This window comes from Aythya fuligula, chromosome 2, assembly GCF_009819795.1.
Source record: "Aythya fuligula isolate bAytFul2 chromosome 2, bAytFul2.pri, whole genome shotgun sequence".
Taxonomy (NCBI): Eukaryota; Metazoa; Chordata; class Aves; order Anseriformes; family Anatidae; genus Aythya; species Aythya fuligula.
In genome coordinates, this window is record NC_045560.1 from 137,601,823 (window position 1) to 137,620,394 (window position 18,572).

The 18,572-nt window shown below is 37.9% G+C and overlaps 1 protein-coding gene across 1 annotated transcript in view; it reads left to right on the forward strand.

Moving 5' to 3' along the window:
- The window catches only part of VPS13B (vacuolar protein sorting 13 homolog B), a 459,490-nt gene that overhangs the window by 403,025 nt on the left and 37,893 nt on the right, over positions 1-18,572 (forward strand). Inside the window, 6 exon segments of the mRNA XM_032182423.1 lie at positions 413-762; positions 7,040-7,201; positions 16,462-16,617; positions 17,941-18,132; positions 18,134-18,190; positions 18,339-18,437. Coding sequence (XP_032038314.1) covers positions 413-762; positions 7,040-7,201; positions 16,462-16,617; positions 17,941-18,132; positions 18,134-18,190; positions 18,339-18,437 — 1,016 coding nt within the window.

Consider the following 18,572-nt stretch of genomic DNA (forward strand, 5'->3'; position numbering starts at 1 on the left):
CAAAAATGTTATATTGCTGAGTTCTGTTGCATTTATAATGAGCAATGTGTGGAACTTCATATACATCTACTGTAGCAAAAGTTCTCACAAAAATATGGTCTCTGCGTCAAATGGTTGACAATCTGAAGTATTGTGTTGTATGTAGGTAAAACAGTTTGACTGTCTCTTTACCATGAAATGAATTTAGTTTACAATTACTTTTTATTTGCAGCTACTATTAAGTATAGTTTTCTTTTACATCTAACAAATGGTGTGAGTGGGATTAATTTCAGATTTCAGAAATGTCTACACTCTTATGAATTTTATTTGTTTAAATCACATATACAAGCAGTTAAAAATAATTTGCAAAAACATGCATGATGTGGCAATACCAATGTTCTGGTCTAGCTTTGTTTGTTCTTTTACTTTTCAGCACCACCAAAGTTTCTTCAGCCATTTTTATCTGATAAGAACATGCCATCTGAACTAGAATACATGATAATTTCCTTTGATGAGCCTCATGTTTATCTTCGTCAATGGAGAGATGAGTCAATGTTCCAGGAGATCCAGTTTTCATCTCAAGCTGACTGTAAACTTCTGGAATGCCGAAATGTGACGATGCAGAGTGTTGTGAAGCCTTTCAAAATCTGGGGGCAGACAGCCATATCCAGCAGCACAGCAGGAAGGCTATTTGACTGCACTGTCATGGTGGACCCCATTTTGATCAACTTTGGCCAATATGCAATTCATTCTCTGAATACAGCTATTCAAGCTTGGCAGCAGGTATGCCGATCTAATAGTGAGAAAAAAAAAAAATTAGCTATTTTGATTAATTCAGTAGCAAATTAGGATGATTCTGAACTGAATTCATTTAAAGAATTCCAAGATATAAAAATTTATACTAAAAGTGTTCCATGATAGCAGGGAAAATTAGGAGACAATGACTCCTTTATATATAAAGGTAAATGTAGCCCGAACAGCTTGAGTTTCAGTGAAATTACATGGATTTGTATCAGACTAATCAGAATCTTGGTCTTGAAATGCACAATATTCTGTTAATTTATGAAAAGGTGAATGATCCATGATATGTAAGCACAGCTCTAAGCGGTAGAGCGTATTGTTTCCAGTTACTATTTCTATCCTTATTTGAAGTTCAACGCTAGTTTCACATTACATGCTGTACAAGCAGCAATAATGGCTGAAGCCGGTCCCAGCATAAAGAACCTTGCTTCTGCAATGACCCCTTGAAGGCCTGTAATTCCCTTATTCCACTATAGCCTTGAAATCAAATCATTCTCTTCATCTGCCTGAAGACCTATGTGGAGCCTGGGAATTAATTACCTATCATGGCACTACAATAACAAAGCCCCCAAAAAAGGATAAAACATCTGTTTTATATCAAAAAAAAATCTTTTTTAAGGGCATTCCATGGTTTTCTTGTTGCAAAAGGACATTCATAAAACAAGATCTAGTGTGATTTAAATCTTTACAGCTGGCTCAAATATCAATGTGAACAAAAATCTTTGTAGCTCCAATTTCTGTTTTTTGTCATATTTTGAACAATGCTTTTAATAAAAAACAAACATAGAAAGTATAAGAGAGTCCCTGGTAGGCTATTTAAACCCCAAATATTTCTGACTTAGAACTAGTCTCTCATCTAAGACATGTGTGGCAACTACTGCAAAATGGCCTTCAGAAAGGTCAGTTTCCTCTTAGGATGGGAAAAAAGGTCTCTCAGACATAGTTATACATATAAATAAAATATGGTGCATAAATATTTAAATGTTTTAAACCACATCACAGTGTGAATGACTGACTGACTACTCTGTGCCTTGAAGGAATATTCAGAGTTGAAAAAATGGAATTGTATATTTGATTAAGTAGAGCCATATGTCGCGTAGCATATTGCTGACAGGTACATTCTATGAATAGTTGGTACTGATTTATACATGGATTTGGCAATGTTAACATGAGCCACAGGAGGATATACTTCTGTAATTGTTGCTGTAATTTTCTCGTTTCCTCTCATGTCAAGGGTACTTGCCACCATGTTCTGATGTGGTGGGTACCTAGCCCTGAGTATTTGAGATTAAAAACTTGCACCGCTTTGAAATTAGGGAACAGTTAACACACAAGTGTGTTCAAAATGGCTTATTATATTAATTGTTACCAAGATGTTTTGTATGTGGCTTTACCTCCGGCTCGGTGGAGAAGGGAGCACTGCACGGGGAAGGAATGAATTTTGCAATGATAAGCATAGTTTGATGTTTGCTGTTCGCGCAAAAAAAAAAAAAAAAAAGTATAGATGCTGCCAACTAGAAACATGAATTTAATAAGCAGGAAAGGTTATTTGAATTCTCCACATATTTTTTACTGGATTAATATCTGAAACAAGTGATGCCGTAGTCAGTGGACGGACAGATGAAGCATGAAACAATTTGGCCTTGCACCTTTAGGTCAAGAATTCGAGATTAACAGAAGCCTCTGTCAGTGTCTTTGTTTCCTAGATATGTACTGATTTTTCTGTTAGGTAATGCTTACCATTTTGAAAGTAGATTAAGCCTAAAAAACACCAGGCGTACAACTTGCTTTTACTTCTAGGTCACATGCTGAAAACCTGAGAGGATTAGCGCTTTTTAAAAACTCTTTGCCCTTTTGGCATATTTCACTGTCTAATCTGAAATCCCTGCTTAAATAGAAGCAATAGCAGGCTAATGTGTGTCTAAAAACAAAGCTAAAGTCACAATTTCAATAATCAAGTAGCTGGGCAGGTAAAATCAATTTGTTATTAATTGATTTTAGTATTTAATAATGTATGGAGTATCAAGCGAGATAGAAAATGCGTGTCCCCTGTGAATATAGAAGGTGGGGTTGTTTGTTTGTTTTTTTTTGTTCACTCCCTTTATTTTGGTACTTAAGCCTTCACAAATTGTTTCATAGCATTAGTGCTTTGTGATACGTAGAAACACAGGGTCAGCTGAGAAAACAGCTCCCCAGGTATGGCATGAAGCGAGTGTTCCTGAGGAGAAACTATTCCTCTGTGGGCTTCCACTGTAAATGTTTTCCTAAACCCCTCAGAAGTTATAAAAGCTCCTGTTTTAAAGCTGCTTTAAACCATTAGAGCTTCTTTTCCTTGAGGTCCGCGTGGTCCTTAACCTTTCTGTTAGCAGTTGCATAAGTTTTCTTAATGAGCTGGGATCAGTCAAAATGACATCAGTGATCACAGTAGTTTCCCCGTCTTTCTACCCCAAGCACAAAGAACAAAGGAAAACGGTACAGAAAGCTTGCGTGTAGCTTCAGTTTAAGTTTCTAGCTGATAACGTCTGGGTGCTCCCATGAGAATGAAGTTACAACAAAGCTTAATCGGAAGAAAAATGTTCTTTTCTCTTGGAGGAACTTGGAGGCAGATAAGAAATTGCTGAAGACTTTGAAAAACATTAATAAGTACTGAAGAGAGAAAGAGTGTTTGTGTGTGTGCGTGTGCTTGCACAGGTCTTCGGTAGCTTGTGAAGCACGCAGAAAATAACTTTGGGCACATAAAGGGACCTCTGCTTTTATGGGTTGTTTCCAGATCCAGAAACGCTTTGAAATAGCTGTGAGCCGAGATGTGAAAAGAAAGTCCTGAGACAGGCAAAGCCTGGTGACTAGTATCATGTGGGGTGTTTTTCCCCTCTCTGAATTGAATTCACAAAATATTTGAAAGCCCAATAAATGAGAGACACTTTCCAGGCCTCTCGGAGAGAAAAGAACAGCTGAAAAATGATCTAAAGAGGGGCAGGAAATTGTCCCCCAGGAACTGACCCTAATCTGTATCTGATTCAGGCTGTTGATCTTGTGCTGATTCTTTTGATTTGCAGTTTTAATTCAGAGAAGGATTTTTTTCCTAATCCAGACTTAGGTGTTTTCAACTGCTGGAGTCATCATTCAGCCCTTCAGCATCACTGCCACACAAATGGCTTAGTTCTGTTTGTTTTTATTATGTCTGGTTTCTTTACGCTCACTTTTATCAATCAGTCCTTTTTCTGATTGTAGTTTTTGGGTTTTTTTGGTCTGTTATTTTTTGTTTTGTTTCGGCTTTTTGTGTGTATTGTAGAAGCTTCTGCTGTCAAACTTCAGCAGCACCTTTGGGATGCGGTTCCCCATGATGGGTGCATCAGGGATGGAAAAGCATGGGTGCTACTCTGCCAGAGGAAAATCTCCCTCATTTACTGCAAGGAGAATGAGAGTTTTCCCTAGAACCCAACCTGCATAGTCCATTGCTGTTGTACTAAGCTAAAGGATGCCCAATTTCCTTGATAATCCTTTAGTCAGCTGTTATTACCAATACTTGAAGCATCAGTAGCTATCTCTTAAGCCTAGCGGCACAGAGCAACTTCATATTATGCAAATCTTGGTGTTTCCTTGGTTAAAACTTTGGACCTGTTACAAAATCAAATAATAATATAATTAAAATATCTCTCTGGCTTAAGTCTGAGAAGTGTTGCCGTTAAAAGCAATGGATTCTAGTAGCAAATCAAGCATTTAAGACTAATGATGGCAGTCATTCCTCAGCACCAAAATGGATGTAAATCTGTTAATAATCCCTCATGTGACCATATTCCCCCAGTACAATTTAGGAGTTCTGTACACGCCAAGAAGTCAAGACAGAGAACTGAACCTTGCTAGATTCCCTTTTCAATTCAGAAAATGCAAGAACCAAGCAAAAGAAGGAAGTTCATCCTCTCATTTTGTTTTTCTTTCTCAGACTTGCTCTGTGCGTAATCAGCAAGACAAACCTATTGGAGTAAAACAATTTTCTTAAATTCCCCTGGGTTGTATCTAGGTTTGACTATAACAACATGTTGAGCTCTATGGATACCAAATCCTCCCTTTAAAAAGAACATTTTGCAAAGCTGTAACAGGGAAATATATATATTTGTGGTAGACTTATGGGTATGTGGGTATGGCAGCTTGACAGTAAAAAGTCATAGATCCACCACTAGAAAATGCCAAAACAAACTGTGCACTCTGAAGTGGCACTGTAAATGTCAGCCTTTAGCATACCCAGATCTGCTACTACGTGTGATACAGACATGCTATGTAATGAGCTTTACTGCTTCGAAAAAGTGAGATTTTGATTATGCCAGGCTAACTGTTGGTTCACAAAAGATACCTGGTCTTACGCATAAGAATTCATGAGATGTGGAGAGAAGCTTCAATTTAAATATTCTCATGCTTTGATACTCTGAGTGATTTTTTAATTTTTTTTTTTCACAAATGCTCACAGCTAACCAATTTGTTGACATATGGTCTCAAAGGGAATCACAACCTGTCCATAGACCTGCACCTTAGGTCCTTCTGAAAGTTAGTAACAGCAGTGAGTGTGCATTCAAAGGTGTTAAATTGGTCATACTTTGCACAGTTCCTTTTTCAGAAAATCTGTTCAACGTGTATCACCCAGCAATGTGCTACGAGCAATGTACCAAACTGTTTTTCATGGATAACTATGGATCCATAGGGAACTATCAGGAAGTTTTTTTTTTTTTCTCTTTTTTGATCTCTGAATATCTGCAGGCTTCCACCCACATGGTTATCAAAGAACTAGAGACCCATATGATCACAGACAGAGGAGGTGCTACCTTCATTATGTCTTTTTAAAAGGTCCACTGAGAGAGCAAGGAGGGGAAATAGAATCTGCTCTCAAAGACCGTGGAGGTCCCCTAAGTTAGAGAAAACGTCATGGGAACGAAGGATGAGAAAACAGCAGCTGGGTTATATTGTGGGAAGAAGGGAACCGACCAATAATTAAGCATTGTAAAAAGTGTGTGCTAGGAAAGATAGGTCAAAAACAGGTAATGAAAACACAAGATGATTTTTTTTTTTTTTTAATGTTACACGGATTAAATTGCATGAATACTATCCAAGTAGTGTTTTCTTGTAGTTGCTTGTAAGTGGACAGTGCCAGACCATTAGTGACAAGGGCAGAAATTCTCCGGTTGGAAATTAGGAGAAATTTCTTCTCAGGTTAGAAATTAGGAGACATTTCTTCTCAGAAGGAGCAGTCAGGCATTGGGACGAGTTGCCCAGGAAGGTGGTGGAGTCACCGTCTCTGGGGGTGTTCAGGGAAAGGTTGGACGTGGTGCTTGGGGACACGGTTTAGTGGGTGACACTGGTGGTAGGGGGATGGTTGGACCAGGTGATCTCAGAGGTCTTTCCCAACCTTTATGATTCCATGATTCTGTATGAGGGACAATCTTCAAATCAAATGACAATTTGACCTCTCCTGTATAGGGGATCATAGTTTGGGCCTTCAGGGATGGAAGACCTGTAGCTTTGATAATTTTTCTATCATACAGTTTCATTGTGGCAACAGAATGACAAGTATCCAGATGAAAAGTGGAAAGAGAGAGATGTAAGGATGTTCTAGACAGGATAAAGAGCATTGTAAAATCTAAAATACTTTCAAAACCCTTGATACTTTTTAATTTTTTCATATTGGATTATAAAATTACAAAATGTATCTTCAACCTAGCTTTGTGGATCTGTGAAAATACTCTTCCCACACGTCCTTCTATTTATTTATTTATTTATTTTTTGTAAGTGTTGCAGTATCTGGAGAGAGATTCTTCTCCTGACCCACAGCAACATTTCAAACTAAAGGCTGTAGCTGGGGAAGGGGCACTGCAGCCTGTTGGCCTGAGAGATCAGTTGTCAAGCCCGGAGAATCCTCCCCATGTTTCTCTGACCAGCCTGTAGTGTCCCTGCCGACCTATGTGCCATGTCATTTCCCATTGAGGTTAATTTTGTTGGAGTCTTTTTCATCAGTTAGGAAATCTAATTTTTATTTTAGCTTTAAATGTTTAAGGATTGCATTGCAGAAAAATAAAGGAATATGTGTTCTTAGTTACATTTTGTCAAACCAAACTAGTTTTTGCTGAGAGTAGAATACTGTGAGACCAAAGCTAATGGCAAGAGATCTTAAAGCATTTCTGTGTTGTAACAGTCGCCACTGGGCAGACAGCTGCCAAACGTCTTGCAATTAATCTGATGCTTATTGGCTTTCATATTCTTTTCCTTTCAGAACCAATGCCCTGAGGCAGAGGAGTTGGTCTTCAGCCATTTTGTGATCTGTAATGACACACAGGAGACACTGCGGTTTGGCCAGGTGGATACTGATGAAAATATTTTGCTGGCTAGTCTCCACAGTCACCAGTACAGCTGGCGCTCTCACAAGTCCCCACAGGTATGTCAGAAACAGCCCTTCAAATGCAGCAACTGCTAGAGCTGACTGGTGGCTTTATGCATTGATTTTCTGTGTGGTGTCAACGATCTGCAATGCTCCAGTTCCTTCAGGAGCCACATGCTGTGGCTACATCAGAAAGAAAAGGTAAACAAAGAGTGAGGAAAGCCAGAAGTGTTTAGAAGTTACTCAAGGGTGGATCTGCATGTGCACAACCGCTTTCTGTAAAACTGAGCGTTTGTAGAAACTGAAGCTTCTGAAAAAAAGCAAAAGAAGATTGCTTGCCAGGTTTTTATAACTGAGTGATCAGTGTCTGTTTTCTGTGATGTACATTAGAGATTTGGGGAATTTTTTTAATGAATTGTTTTTACCAGAAGCATCTGTTCACTGAAATTGTTTGCAGAAAAGGGTCAAACTGGACAAATCTCCCAACTCACCATGTGCTTGCATTAGAAAAGAACGGAAATCATCAGAAACATCCCATTTATATAGTTTAAATAATGCAGTTTCTGGGTTTTTGGTTTTGTTCTTTTAGGGATAAACACTGAAACCAAAATAAAATGATTTAAAATTGTCAATATTTCAGTGAAACCAGGTTGTTGTTTTTCTTGAGCAGTGTTGAAAAGTGGGCTTTTCTTTCTGATTCAGGATAAGGCAAGGTTTTATATTTAAAAGAAGGTATTTATGGGGCAGCAAAGCCATTTCTTCTCTCTTTTTAGTATACACCCAGCTTCTGCTGAGTGGTACACTGGAGACCTGTGCCAGCCCTCTTGCTGAGCAGCAGTCCTGTGCTAGAGAGCTACTGACATTTTTACAGAAGCTAGGAGAAGTGTAGTGGCTCTGGTTTCCTGGCTCCTGTAGAGCCTTGGAAAATACCAGCCTTAGCACATCAAAAAGAAGGTGAAGTTTGGATGGTCACTCTCAGCAGGAGTTGTGCCCACTTCCACTACCGCCAAGCTTCACTGGGAAACAGAGATGACAAACTTGCTGTGGTTCTTGTTCATATGTCAGCGGTTATGCAAAACTACTGAACTTCACATGAATGTTGTAATCTCTGCACAGCAAATTCAGCCAGAGTAAACACTTGAAGTTGACACTGAAGTCAAAGCATAAATTGAGAGGAAGGAAGGTTAATAAAGAACCATCTCAATGCCACCAACAGAGGAGTTGTAATAAACTTTGTGTGCTGGTGTAGTAGTGTACAGAGGGGGGCCTTTGGAGACTTGCAGAGACACTGGAGTTACTACACGTCCCTTGTCAGCTTTTCAAAAAGAGCATGTTTTCTCATGCAAGCAAAATGCCTGTGACCCCCCAGCCCATGGCCAAGCAAACCAAATGGGTAACTATGTGCAGTGGGCTTGTGTCAGATGGCGAGACAGGATCCTCACTCATCAGCTGACAATACTCACTTGCATTTGGGTTACAAATGGCATCACTTCATCCAGGCATGTGAAGGAGAAAGAACAGCAGGACTTGTATTTGAAAGCCAGCAAAATGTGACCCATCTTTCATAACCGATTATCACTTGTAGCAGTCGCCAAAAAAAATCATTTAAACCTTTTAATAAATATATGGAAAAAGAAATAAATGCTCAAAACAATTATAAATAAAAACAGAAGTAAGTAAGGTTTTCCACATCCATTTTCTGGTGTCCTGTACAATATTAACCAGGCTGAGAGAATCCTCTTTCTGACCATCATTCTCGATCCTTCTGCTGGTAGCATAGTTCTAATTATGGTGGATTTCTAATAGTAATGTACTTCCAATAATTGGAAAGCTTTGAAAATGAGGATTAACCCTAGGAAAGCAGAAAATGGAAGAGTTGGATTATAGCATTTTCCTGATACTTTCTGTCACTTGCTGCCAAGCTGCTGAAGACCACCAGCACAGTGTTTTGCATTAGCCATCTAACACCTGCAGAACTTAAAACATTGATCTTTAACTTGTCCTTTCTGGCACAGACTTGAGCTGTGCAAAATACTCAATTTTCATGGTTTCTATATAAGTTTCAGATTAAATGAAAAATTTGAAGTGCAGGATGAAAGGTGAAAAAGTCCAGAAGAAAAACAAATCACAGATTAGGGAGTGGATGAAGTGACAGTAAGACGTTCAGATTCATTTTTCAGATATTCATTCTTCAGCTGAAACTTGGTGATGTCAAAGGGTTTCCCCAGTCCGTTTTGCTCTGATCAGATTCAGATTCACTGAAGAACTGGGCTGATAAACAGTCACGAGTGTCATGTTGGATTCCCATATCCCAGGAGATGGCAAAGCTAACAGCCTACTTCTCCTGACTTAACCACACTGCTGGCCAGCAGTCTCTTCTAGTAGGGGGGCTATGCCTCGCTTATCCCAGCCCTTGGAATAATTTCAAGAGCATTCTGCTCCTTTAATATTTTTCAATGACCATTTCTTGCTGGGAAACTTAGAGACTAAAAAACAGCCCTGAAATAATTTCACTGAAAATATATGGAAGCGTAAGCTTTCCTCACGCTGTGAGATAGAAGCAAATTTTCTTTACAGAGGTCACAGGATCTTGGCATGCATCTATAAGCTTTGTTCATTTGGTTAATGTTAAATATGAATTGCTGTAAATATAACATGCTTCAGAAAGGTAGTTCATTTAAACAGCGCAATCCTTTGTCATTTTTGATCATATGAAACGAGTTTGTTTAAAGGTTATTACAAATGTTGTCATGCACAGATTTTTTAATGATTAATGCAAATCCTTGAAACAAAAACAACTACTCAATTAAGACATCAGGTTGTACCTATTATGCTGTGGCACTTTTCTAATTGTTTCCATGCAAAACTATCTAGCAGTTTATTATCCAAAGGTCAGAATAATGCCCAAGCATGGACAAACCCTACAAGTGTCATATTCATGGAATGCTAGATGACTTCATAGTTATGAAATTATTTCATTTCTCATGATAATTCCCAACTTGCCAAGTTAGTGAATTTTAAGAACTCTGAGAGCAGATTGTAAGATAAATGTGAAATAATCCATACTTCTGGAGTCAGGGACTTCCCTCCAGGCATTAGTTCATACTTGACTTACTTGACTTACACTTGGGGATAAAATGAGTTAGGACAAGGTCTTAGATACCACATTCTCTTACTGGGAAAGAAAACCAACTTGCACAACTTCGGCTGGCTCATGTTTCTTGTTACACAGGCACTAAGAAGCAGCGGTTGCCATGAAATACTTTATTTAACCTCTGCAAAATGTTTTTTTAGTATGGCAAGGCAGTTCAGTTAAATGAAAATAAATAGTTTTTAAAGGATTGTATTTCTTTTACATTCACATCAATAAAATTCTCCATTTTTCTTTTGCTAATTAAGCATAGTGAGAGATGCAGTAATTGGCTATTTGAATCGTTTAACAAAACTAAATGTGTTACCTAAAATCCATTATTTTTGTAATAGCAGGTAGTTTTGTAATGATTTATTTGTATTTAGATTTCTTTTAATATTAGCGAAGTTACAATGGGCTATAATTAAAAATTATTAAACTTTTTAAAGTTAAGGAAACAGATACAGCACAGGGAGGGTTTGGATATATCAGTTATTGGTGGTGTCCCTCCAATTGTTTGGCTTAGCTTGAAACTCCTTCCTTCCTTTGTTTTTTTCTCCAGCCTGGATCTTCTACATTTCAGGGAATCTAACGTTTCCCTTTTAACTTTCACTCTGATTCCTGCAAGTCTTACTAGTTTGGCTAATATTTCAGTAATAAGTCTGAGGTCCAGTGCTATTTCTTCTGCTCTGTTCCATCCCCCATGTTTTCCTCAGATTTCATGAGTTTTTGACCTTCCTTAGGGATAAGACACCCCCAGTATATACTCCTTTTCGGAGTTGGGGTAAGTCCAAAACTGATGATATTTGAGGCTTTAAGCAATTCCAGCAAAAGTTGCCAGACCTCGTGAGTTCTCTTTGCAGATTTTAATGAAAGTTAGAGGTCTGTTAGATATCATTAAAAAGGAAGAGAAGCTACATCACTCCTGTGTTGTACAGACAACACTGGCTCCTACGTTTTTATTGGATCCAGTCTGTGCTCCTTATCTTGATCTTCAAGTTGCTTTGTGGGATGGGCCCCAGTTATGTCAAAAGTCATGTTTGTCTCCAAGACAGCTGCGTTTTTTAGGAGAACTGGAGCATATGATACATAGGGTGAAATTCTGAAGTTAGAAGAGATCAGATCTTCCTAGCAATGTACTCAGGGTTAAGGAATTCTGTCTTGCAAGACAGTAGGCAGTCCGAGGGTCCCACCAGGGACCACAGCAGACCTGAAAACCAACTATTCATATGAGAGTCCTCCAAATGTATTCTGCAGAGATTGCTTGCTTGCAAATAAACAGCAAAAATCTTTTGTAGCACACTAGTTCAGTTTTCCCCACACTCGGGATCTAAATCTCTGATTTTTCTTTTAATGTAAACCATAATGTTGCATGGGGGAAGTCTGCATGTAAGGTAACAGCTCCCAAACCTTTCTCCAGAGCCTACTGGCAGCAGCCCATTTTCACTTTGCACTATGCTACCCACTGCAGGTGCAGTGGGTAAAAATCAGTTTGTATCTTGATTTGAGCAATGACTTCAGTGCGAATGTGACCAAGTTATTGTTTATAAACCACATACATGTATTTCTTATCAAAGTAGGTATGTATTCCTGAAACAGGTCTTGCTGAAACAGCCACTTGACTTGCTACTTATGTAGAATTTGAGAGAAAAGCTTTGTTGTTTGTTTTGCTATTCTTCTGAACAGACACTTACACACTCCTGAAAAGTTATTAGCAGTGGTCATTACATTAATAATATGTTCATTAGAACAGTATAATCCATTTAAAGTTATTCTCCTCTTGTTTCAAATAGTGTGCCTGCAAAGCTCGACTTCTGCTAGAATTTTATAAACATTGTTAACTGCAGTTGTAGATTTGGAAATAGCTTTAAGAACCTCCTCCTCGTTCTTCTATGAAAAAAAAAAATGAAGCCAAATTTTAACTTATGTTGCATATCCACCAGGATAATAATTCATTGTTATTTATTTCCAAATAGCTATTCTTCCAGGTATTGGGTTATATCCTGTAAAGTGTAAGATGATATACAGTACTCTGTGGGTTCCGACTTAGAAGCTGTGACTTATACATCAGTTATTATTGGGGTTTTTTCCTGTTCTATTGTTTAGGGATGTTACAGATGCTCTGCACAACCTTTTGTACTTCGTATAATCCTCCCCAGGTTATTTGCAGAACATTGGGCGTGGGGAGGTTGGAAGTTTTTATTTTATTTTGCACTATTCCAGTAGTGAGAAATGTGTTGTTGCTTTCCTCTGAGGATCTACATTCAAAATCAGTGGTTAGACTGTATTACTTTCTAAATGATATCTGGGGAAGATAAGGATTGATATTGTCCATGAGACACATGAATCTTCAAAATTTGGTTGCCATACTTTAACCAAAAGTCTGTTCCACAGTATTTAGAGTCAGTTTGTACCTGCGAGGTTCAGGCCTGCTGTGCAGGTTGTTGAGACTCACAATACCTCCAGGAGCCCCCAAAGGTTATAATTTATTTGCTGAGTGTGACATGCTTCTACTGGCCAAGACGGGGATGATGAACATTGCTTTCTCCCACCCTCTGTTCAACCCATTTGTCTTACAAGGGGTGATGGCATAGAAATGGTCAGATCTCCCAGGTGCCGTGAGAAAATCAAGCCAAAATGAAATTCAACCTTTGGTGATTAGTGCTACAGTTGACAATGTGCAGAATGAACATTTCATTCACTGCTTTCCCAAATGCTAATCGCTAAAAACACAACCAAAAATAAAGATCATCCTTCTCTTTTAATTTTTCAATTAAAAACTGCTTTAGCTTCAAGTTTTACAATTCAGTTCCAATCTCCAGGTCTCCATTTTCCTCCATGCTGCTGAATCATCCCAGCTTTTATTTTACTGTTGTATATCTCTGAAAATAATCATCTGCTTCCATACACTAACCAGCTCCTCACCTGATTCCTTCAAGTCCCTCAGAGTTTACAGTAATCTCTTGTATTCTTCCCAAAAGGCATTTACTAGTTTCACCTGGAAAACAGATAAAATTTAACGAAAGTGAACCTAAGTTGACTTCAGTGGCAAAGTAGAAAGCAAAATAGAAATCAAATTTGTATCACTAAGCATTTTGAGGGCACAAGCTTTGAATTACTTATACAGCTGGAAAATGCTGCCTTTTCTGGACAGGCTCCATTCTTAGTCTCATTTTTAATCCCCCATTTTAGTCTCCATGCCTTGTCATATGACACTTAGCTTTATTTACTCAGATCATATCCTTCACCCACACATCTAGCTGAAAACCTAAGCAAATTTTGAGGAGTGCATGGAAACATTCTGCAAGGAACTGTGATAAAAATGCAGCTTTTCTAACCGTTCCCTCTGGTAGGAACAGCTTCATCTTAGTCTACCTCCCTGAAGGCAATTTCTTTTCCTTTCAAAACAGAGATCCATAATGGCTCAGAGTTAAAAATCCCACAAACATCGAGTCCAAACAAAAAGCTCTGTTTTATCTGTTATGTTTTCCCAACAGAAAATGCAGAAATTTCTCTTTAAACTATAAATTGCCATTTGTCTCTGGATTATATTCATTAGGATGTTTTTGAAGTTCATTTAATATTTTGTACCTTTTTGCTGTGACTTCTTTTTTCTCCTAACCTATAACATGCTCAGCTTTATTTGTTAAACTTTTTTAAGCGGTTCATGAGAAATACTCAGTGTTTACTTAAAACTTGATAAATGAAAGGGGTTACATGGCAATTGCTGTGAATCTGTAGTATTAGGTCAGCTTTATAACATTAGAGGTCTGTCTTGTTGAGTATCTAATACCATCTAATATGGCATCTGCTAACATAATGTTCACACCTGATTACTTAATTTTCTAAAATTACTTCAATTTTTGTTTCCTGCCATATATCTCTATATCACTTAGTGTCATTTGCTAATCGCTTCTAGCCACTCTGTGCAGGAATCTCACATTCAAGTAACTGGTTCACCAGGAGATCCCTTTGTGTTTTCATGTAATGCAGTTTCTTGGCTCACAAGGAAACTTGCAATATCCAATTTTTATATTACGATGTCATTAATACAAATATATTAGATATATTTAAAATAATTTATGAAGGTTGTTCCCTGTTGGATGCAGCAGTTATCAGTATACAAATAATATGTTCAGGAAATAAGAATTGCCAATATATGGCAGTATCTCTTTTTTTTATTTTTGTTTCCGAACCATGAAGTTAAATGCACAATAATTATTGTGCTGCAAAGAACATTAGTAAGGCAGCATTTGTGAGCTAATAACTACACAGTGAAAGCTGACAGCATGTTTCTTGGGAACGTTCAACTCATGAGGAAAGCTGTTTATACAGGGTGGGAGACATCCTAATCTTGGAGCTACATGCAATTACTAATCATCAGTTATGGCATTCATGTGACATCTATCTTTGGAGCACACCACATTTTTTGTGCCTTCTTAGTACCTTTTCTCATTACTTGGCTGTCATTTCCAGCTACCAGTCTCTCCAAAGCAAACAGTTTTCTTGTTTCTCTTAGTTTTCATATGTGATGAGATTTATTCCCAGCTGCCTCTGTAAGAAACTGAACTGATTCCAGCCACTGCAGTTGGATTTTTTTTGCTTTGTTTTTCCTTTTCTGTAACTAATACTCAAGTATCAAGCAATGTGTTTGTTTATGAGTTTGAGTGTCCTAGTGCACAGTTCCCTCAACGTGTTCTTGAATATAAAGAAGTGCCCACGCATGTACATACCCAAACGCATGCCCATGCACCCACTGGCACATACTAGCCTTTGTGCTTCCAGCATAAAACTAATTTGAATCTGAATGCAACAGTCATCACTCTAGCAAATTCAAAAGCCACCCACTGAATGGATGTTTTTGTTCTGTGAGTAACTTGTGCTGAGGATACCACAAATTGCAAACAGGCTACTGAGTTGTAATATCTTTGAAAGTTGTTGCTGTGGTTGTTTTTTAAAACAATGAAAAGAAACCAACTTGCAGACGTTCGCGAAGTCCAACTGGCCAGATCTATGGACAGTGCTATCTCTTTGGAAACAAATCATGGCAGAACATAATATTTACAAGTTTCATTTTTGCTAGTGTAAATAACCAAACTTTGGGCCTGATCCTGTTCCCAATTACTTAAATTAATTAATGTCATATGTCCAAAATCAGACTGAAATTCAACCCTCAAGAAAGAATTCCCACAAGGCCTTTATATAACTGTTTTAAAGGACTTAAGTGATGCTTAGACTCTGTGCTGGCCCTCTGCAAAGAATAAATTTTACCCAGAATGCTTATTGCTTTGATCCCTTATATATAACTCACATTCTTAAGCTAGCACAGCCACAAAAGATCTATACAGAGCTAAATAGCCAGATCTTCAGCTGGCGTAAATTTATGTAACTTCATTGACCTACATGGAACAGTACCAATTTTCACTACTCTGGCTTAAAGAATCTCCATGGGATAGAGGTAAGTGCGTATGGTGGGTAAGTGGATGAAAGGCTCTTCAAATGATGAAAGACTCTATTGCTCTGGAAGTGATTTAAGTTAAACTGGAAAAAAAGCCACTCCTTTTCCGGAATAAATCACACAGGGAGTATAATTATGCAGTTAAATTTCTTCTCATGCAGTCAAGCTTAAACGTGCCACCACATTTGTATAAGAAATGAAATGTTTCCCATCTCTCAGCAATATACGACGTTCTTATACATTTAACACATGGATGAGCTCTACATATATACATACAAATAGGTTTGCATCCTTCTTCTGAAGTGAAGGGTACTCGCAATTTTCTCTGCTATCCTGAAGGCCAAAAGTCTGACCTGCTTTCCAAATCACCTTGCTGGTAATAAAGAGGGTGGATTTCTAGACCAATTTTAAGGGCAGTAAAGAAACCATCTTATTTCCTGTTGCTCTCTAGTCTACATAACATTTTTGAACAGTTGTGTACAGGATTTTTTCCATCCATAAACAAAGAATTTAAACAGGTAATTTGTAGGAATGCATGATGCAGAGCCATCTTACGGTATTGTTCATTCTTCTGTTTGTATCTGAAATCACAGAATAAGTGAATCATTCAGAGAATTGGTGTGCTTAGCATTACTGAGTTTTAAAAACAAGAATATTTCCCTATCATGGGAATTCCTATCCTACTGCAAGGGTGCTTATGTATTGAAGTAGTAATTGTTTTCTTTCCAGCTGTTACACATCTGTATCGAAGGCTGGGGAAACTGGCGGTGGTCTGAGCCATTCAGTGTGGACAATACAGGGACCTTTATTCGTACTATTCAGTACAAGGGCCGAACGGCATCACTTATTATCAAGGTTCAGCAGCTCAGTGGAGTACAAAAACAAGTAAGTATTTGATCCTACTTGGAAAAAATAACTTAATCTGAGTGACTTAAACCATTGTTTATTCATGAATAAGTCGCCTTATTATTCCTTTCCTAGTGGGACCTGCAAAAAAGCAATTATAACAGTATTCTGGTCTCATTAAAGGAGTTTTTACAACTCTTCTGTAAGAATTCACTATGGTGTGGATCTTAACATATAAAAGCTGTTATCACCACATATTTTACATGCATGTTTCCATAAACCTGCTTTGCATGGTTACTAAATCCTGACAGTGGTAACTTCCACAATTTCTTAGATGTGTTAAGCTCTTGAGCAGAAGAACTTTAGTTAGTTAAGAAACTGTTCTTTTTTTATTCCAGGGTGTAATTCAGGTCTTTTTATTATTAAAAGAGTAAGGACCAAGTTAACATTTGAAAATGTAATTTTTCACATACAATCATTGTATAGAGATCTGTAATAACACTGCAGTCATTCTGCCAGCATTGGCAGGAGCCCAAACATGGGGTGGACATAACATGTTTAGCTCATGATATGGCAGAGTGCCTCATGTTGTGCAAAGAAATATAGCTGATCAGGCAAGAACAGTTCCTGGCTTTGCTGAAAGCCCTGCTGAGACTTTCCTTGTTAGGTTGTAGCTATGGTGCATAGCCTCATTAGTGAAAAGCAAATGAAGGTAGTTGTAATAGGGATATACAACAGAATACTGTTTCTTGGTACACCTTAGAAAAGTCAGATATAGTTTTATGAGAAATAATTCATGTACTATAGACAGCAACAACTTGTGAGTCTATATGGTCATTTTCTAGGTGGATGCACTTAAATACGGAAATATGGCACAGCCATTTAGTGGAATTATAAGCTTGAAACAGCAAACCTATTGAAAGGTCTGGATCGTGGATTGTGATGAGAATATGAGGTGTGAGTGGAAACCTTCCTTCTGAAGTACATCATTGTGTCTACTCAAAAAGGGTGTAGTATTCCAGAGACCATCAGAGTATTCTTAAAATCAGAACCAGAATTATGTCAGCCATAGGCTGCATTCAGTAGGAATGAAAGTGGATATGTTGCATGTGTCTTTCAAACCCAGATATTGCTTTAGCAGTACTTCGAGATTCCTAATGCCTAGGTTTCTGTGAAACTGCACATACATTGGCCAATAAAATAACGTTTACCATTCACTGCCTTTAGCAGTACTTGGGAAAATCTAACAAAATCAGAATGCTAAGATAGAGTATTCTTGTACAAGGTTTCACTCTATAATTCAATTTTGACCTTTCCTTTTTGCAATGTTTATATATGACCTGATATTTCTGTGTGTTTTAGATCCTAATCTGCGGAAGACAGACAGTCTGTAGTTACCTTTCAGAAAGTATTGAACTGAAGGTGGTTCAGCATTACATTAGTCAGGATGGCCAGGCAGTCATAAAGAACACACCAACTGGCCTTGCAGCCAAGCAGAAGTTGGCCTTCGTTGTCCTAGAAGACAATGAGCTCACTGAGCTGAGTGTGAAGGCTACAGGGAGATGAAGACTGGTCTCGAGATGTATGTCTAAGCTCTAAAGATACAGAACACAAGCACTGTCCATTCAGGTATGTCTAGAAATAGATATTAGAATATAATATTAAAAATGTCTGTGAGAACTGGGAAGCTTACAACGTTCTGTTTGAAATGATGAAATGTTCAGTATTACCAGCTTGAAATAATTTTGGCGTAATGCTGATCTGTCTGCATACAGGTACCATCCTCAAAGAGTTCAATTACATATGTGTGGTGCACAGTTTTGACTTTAGAGCCCAACTCTCATGTGCAACAACGAATAGTAAGTACATTTAATGCCTCTGAAATCTAAATGTTTCCATCTTATATGCCATATAATAAATTAAGGGCAGAAAGATTTCTCAATAGCTTGTTTCAACAGTTGTAATCCTGAAATAAAATCAGCATGAAATTGGTA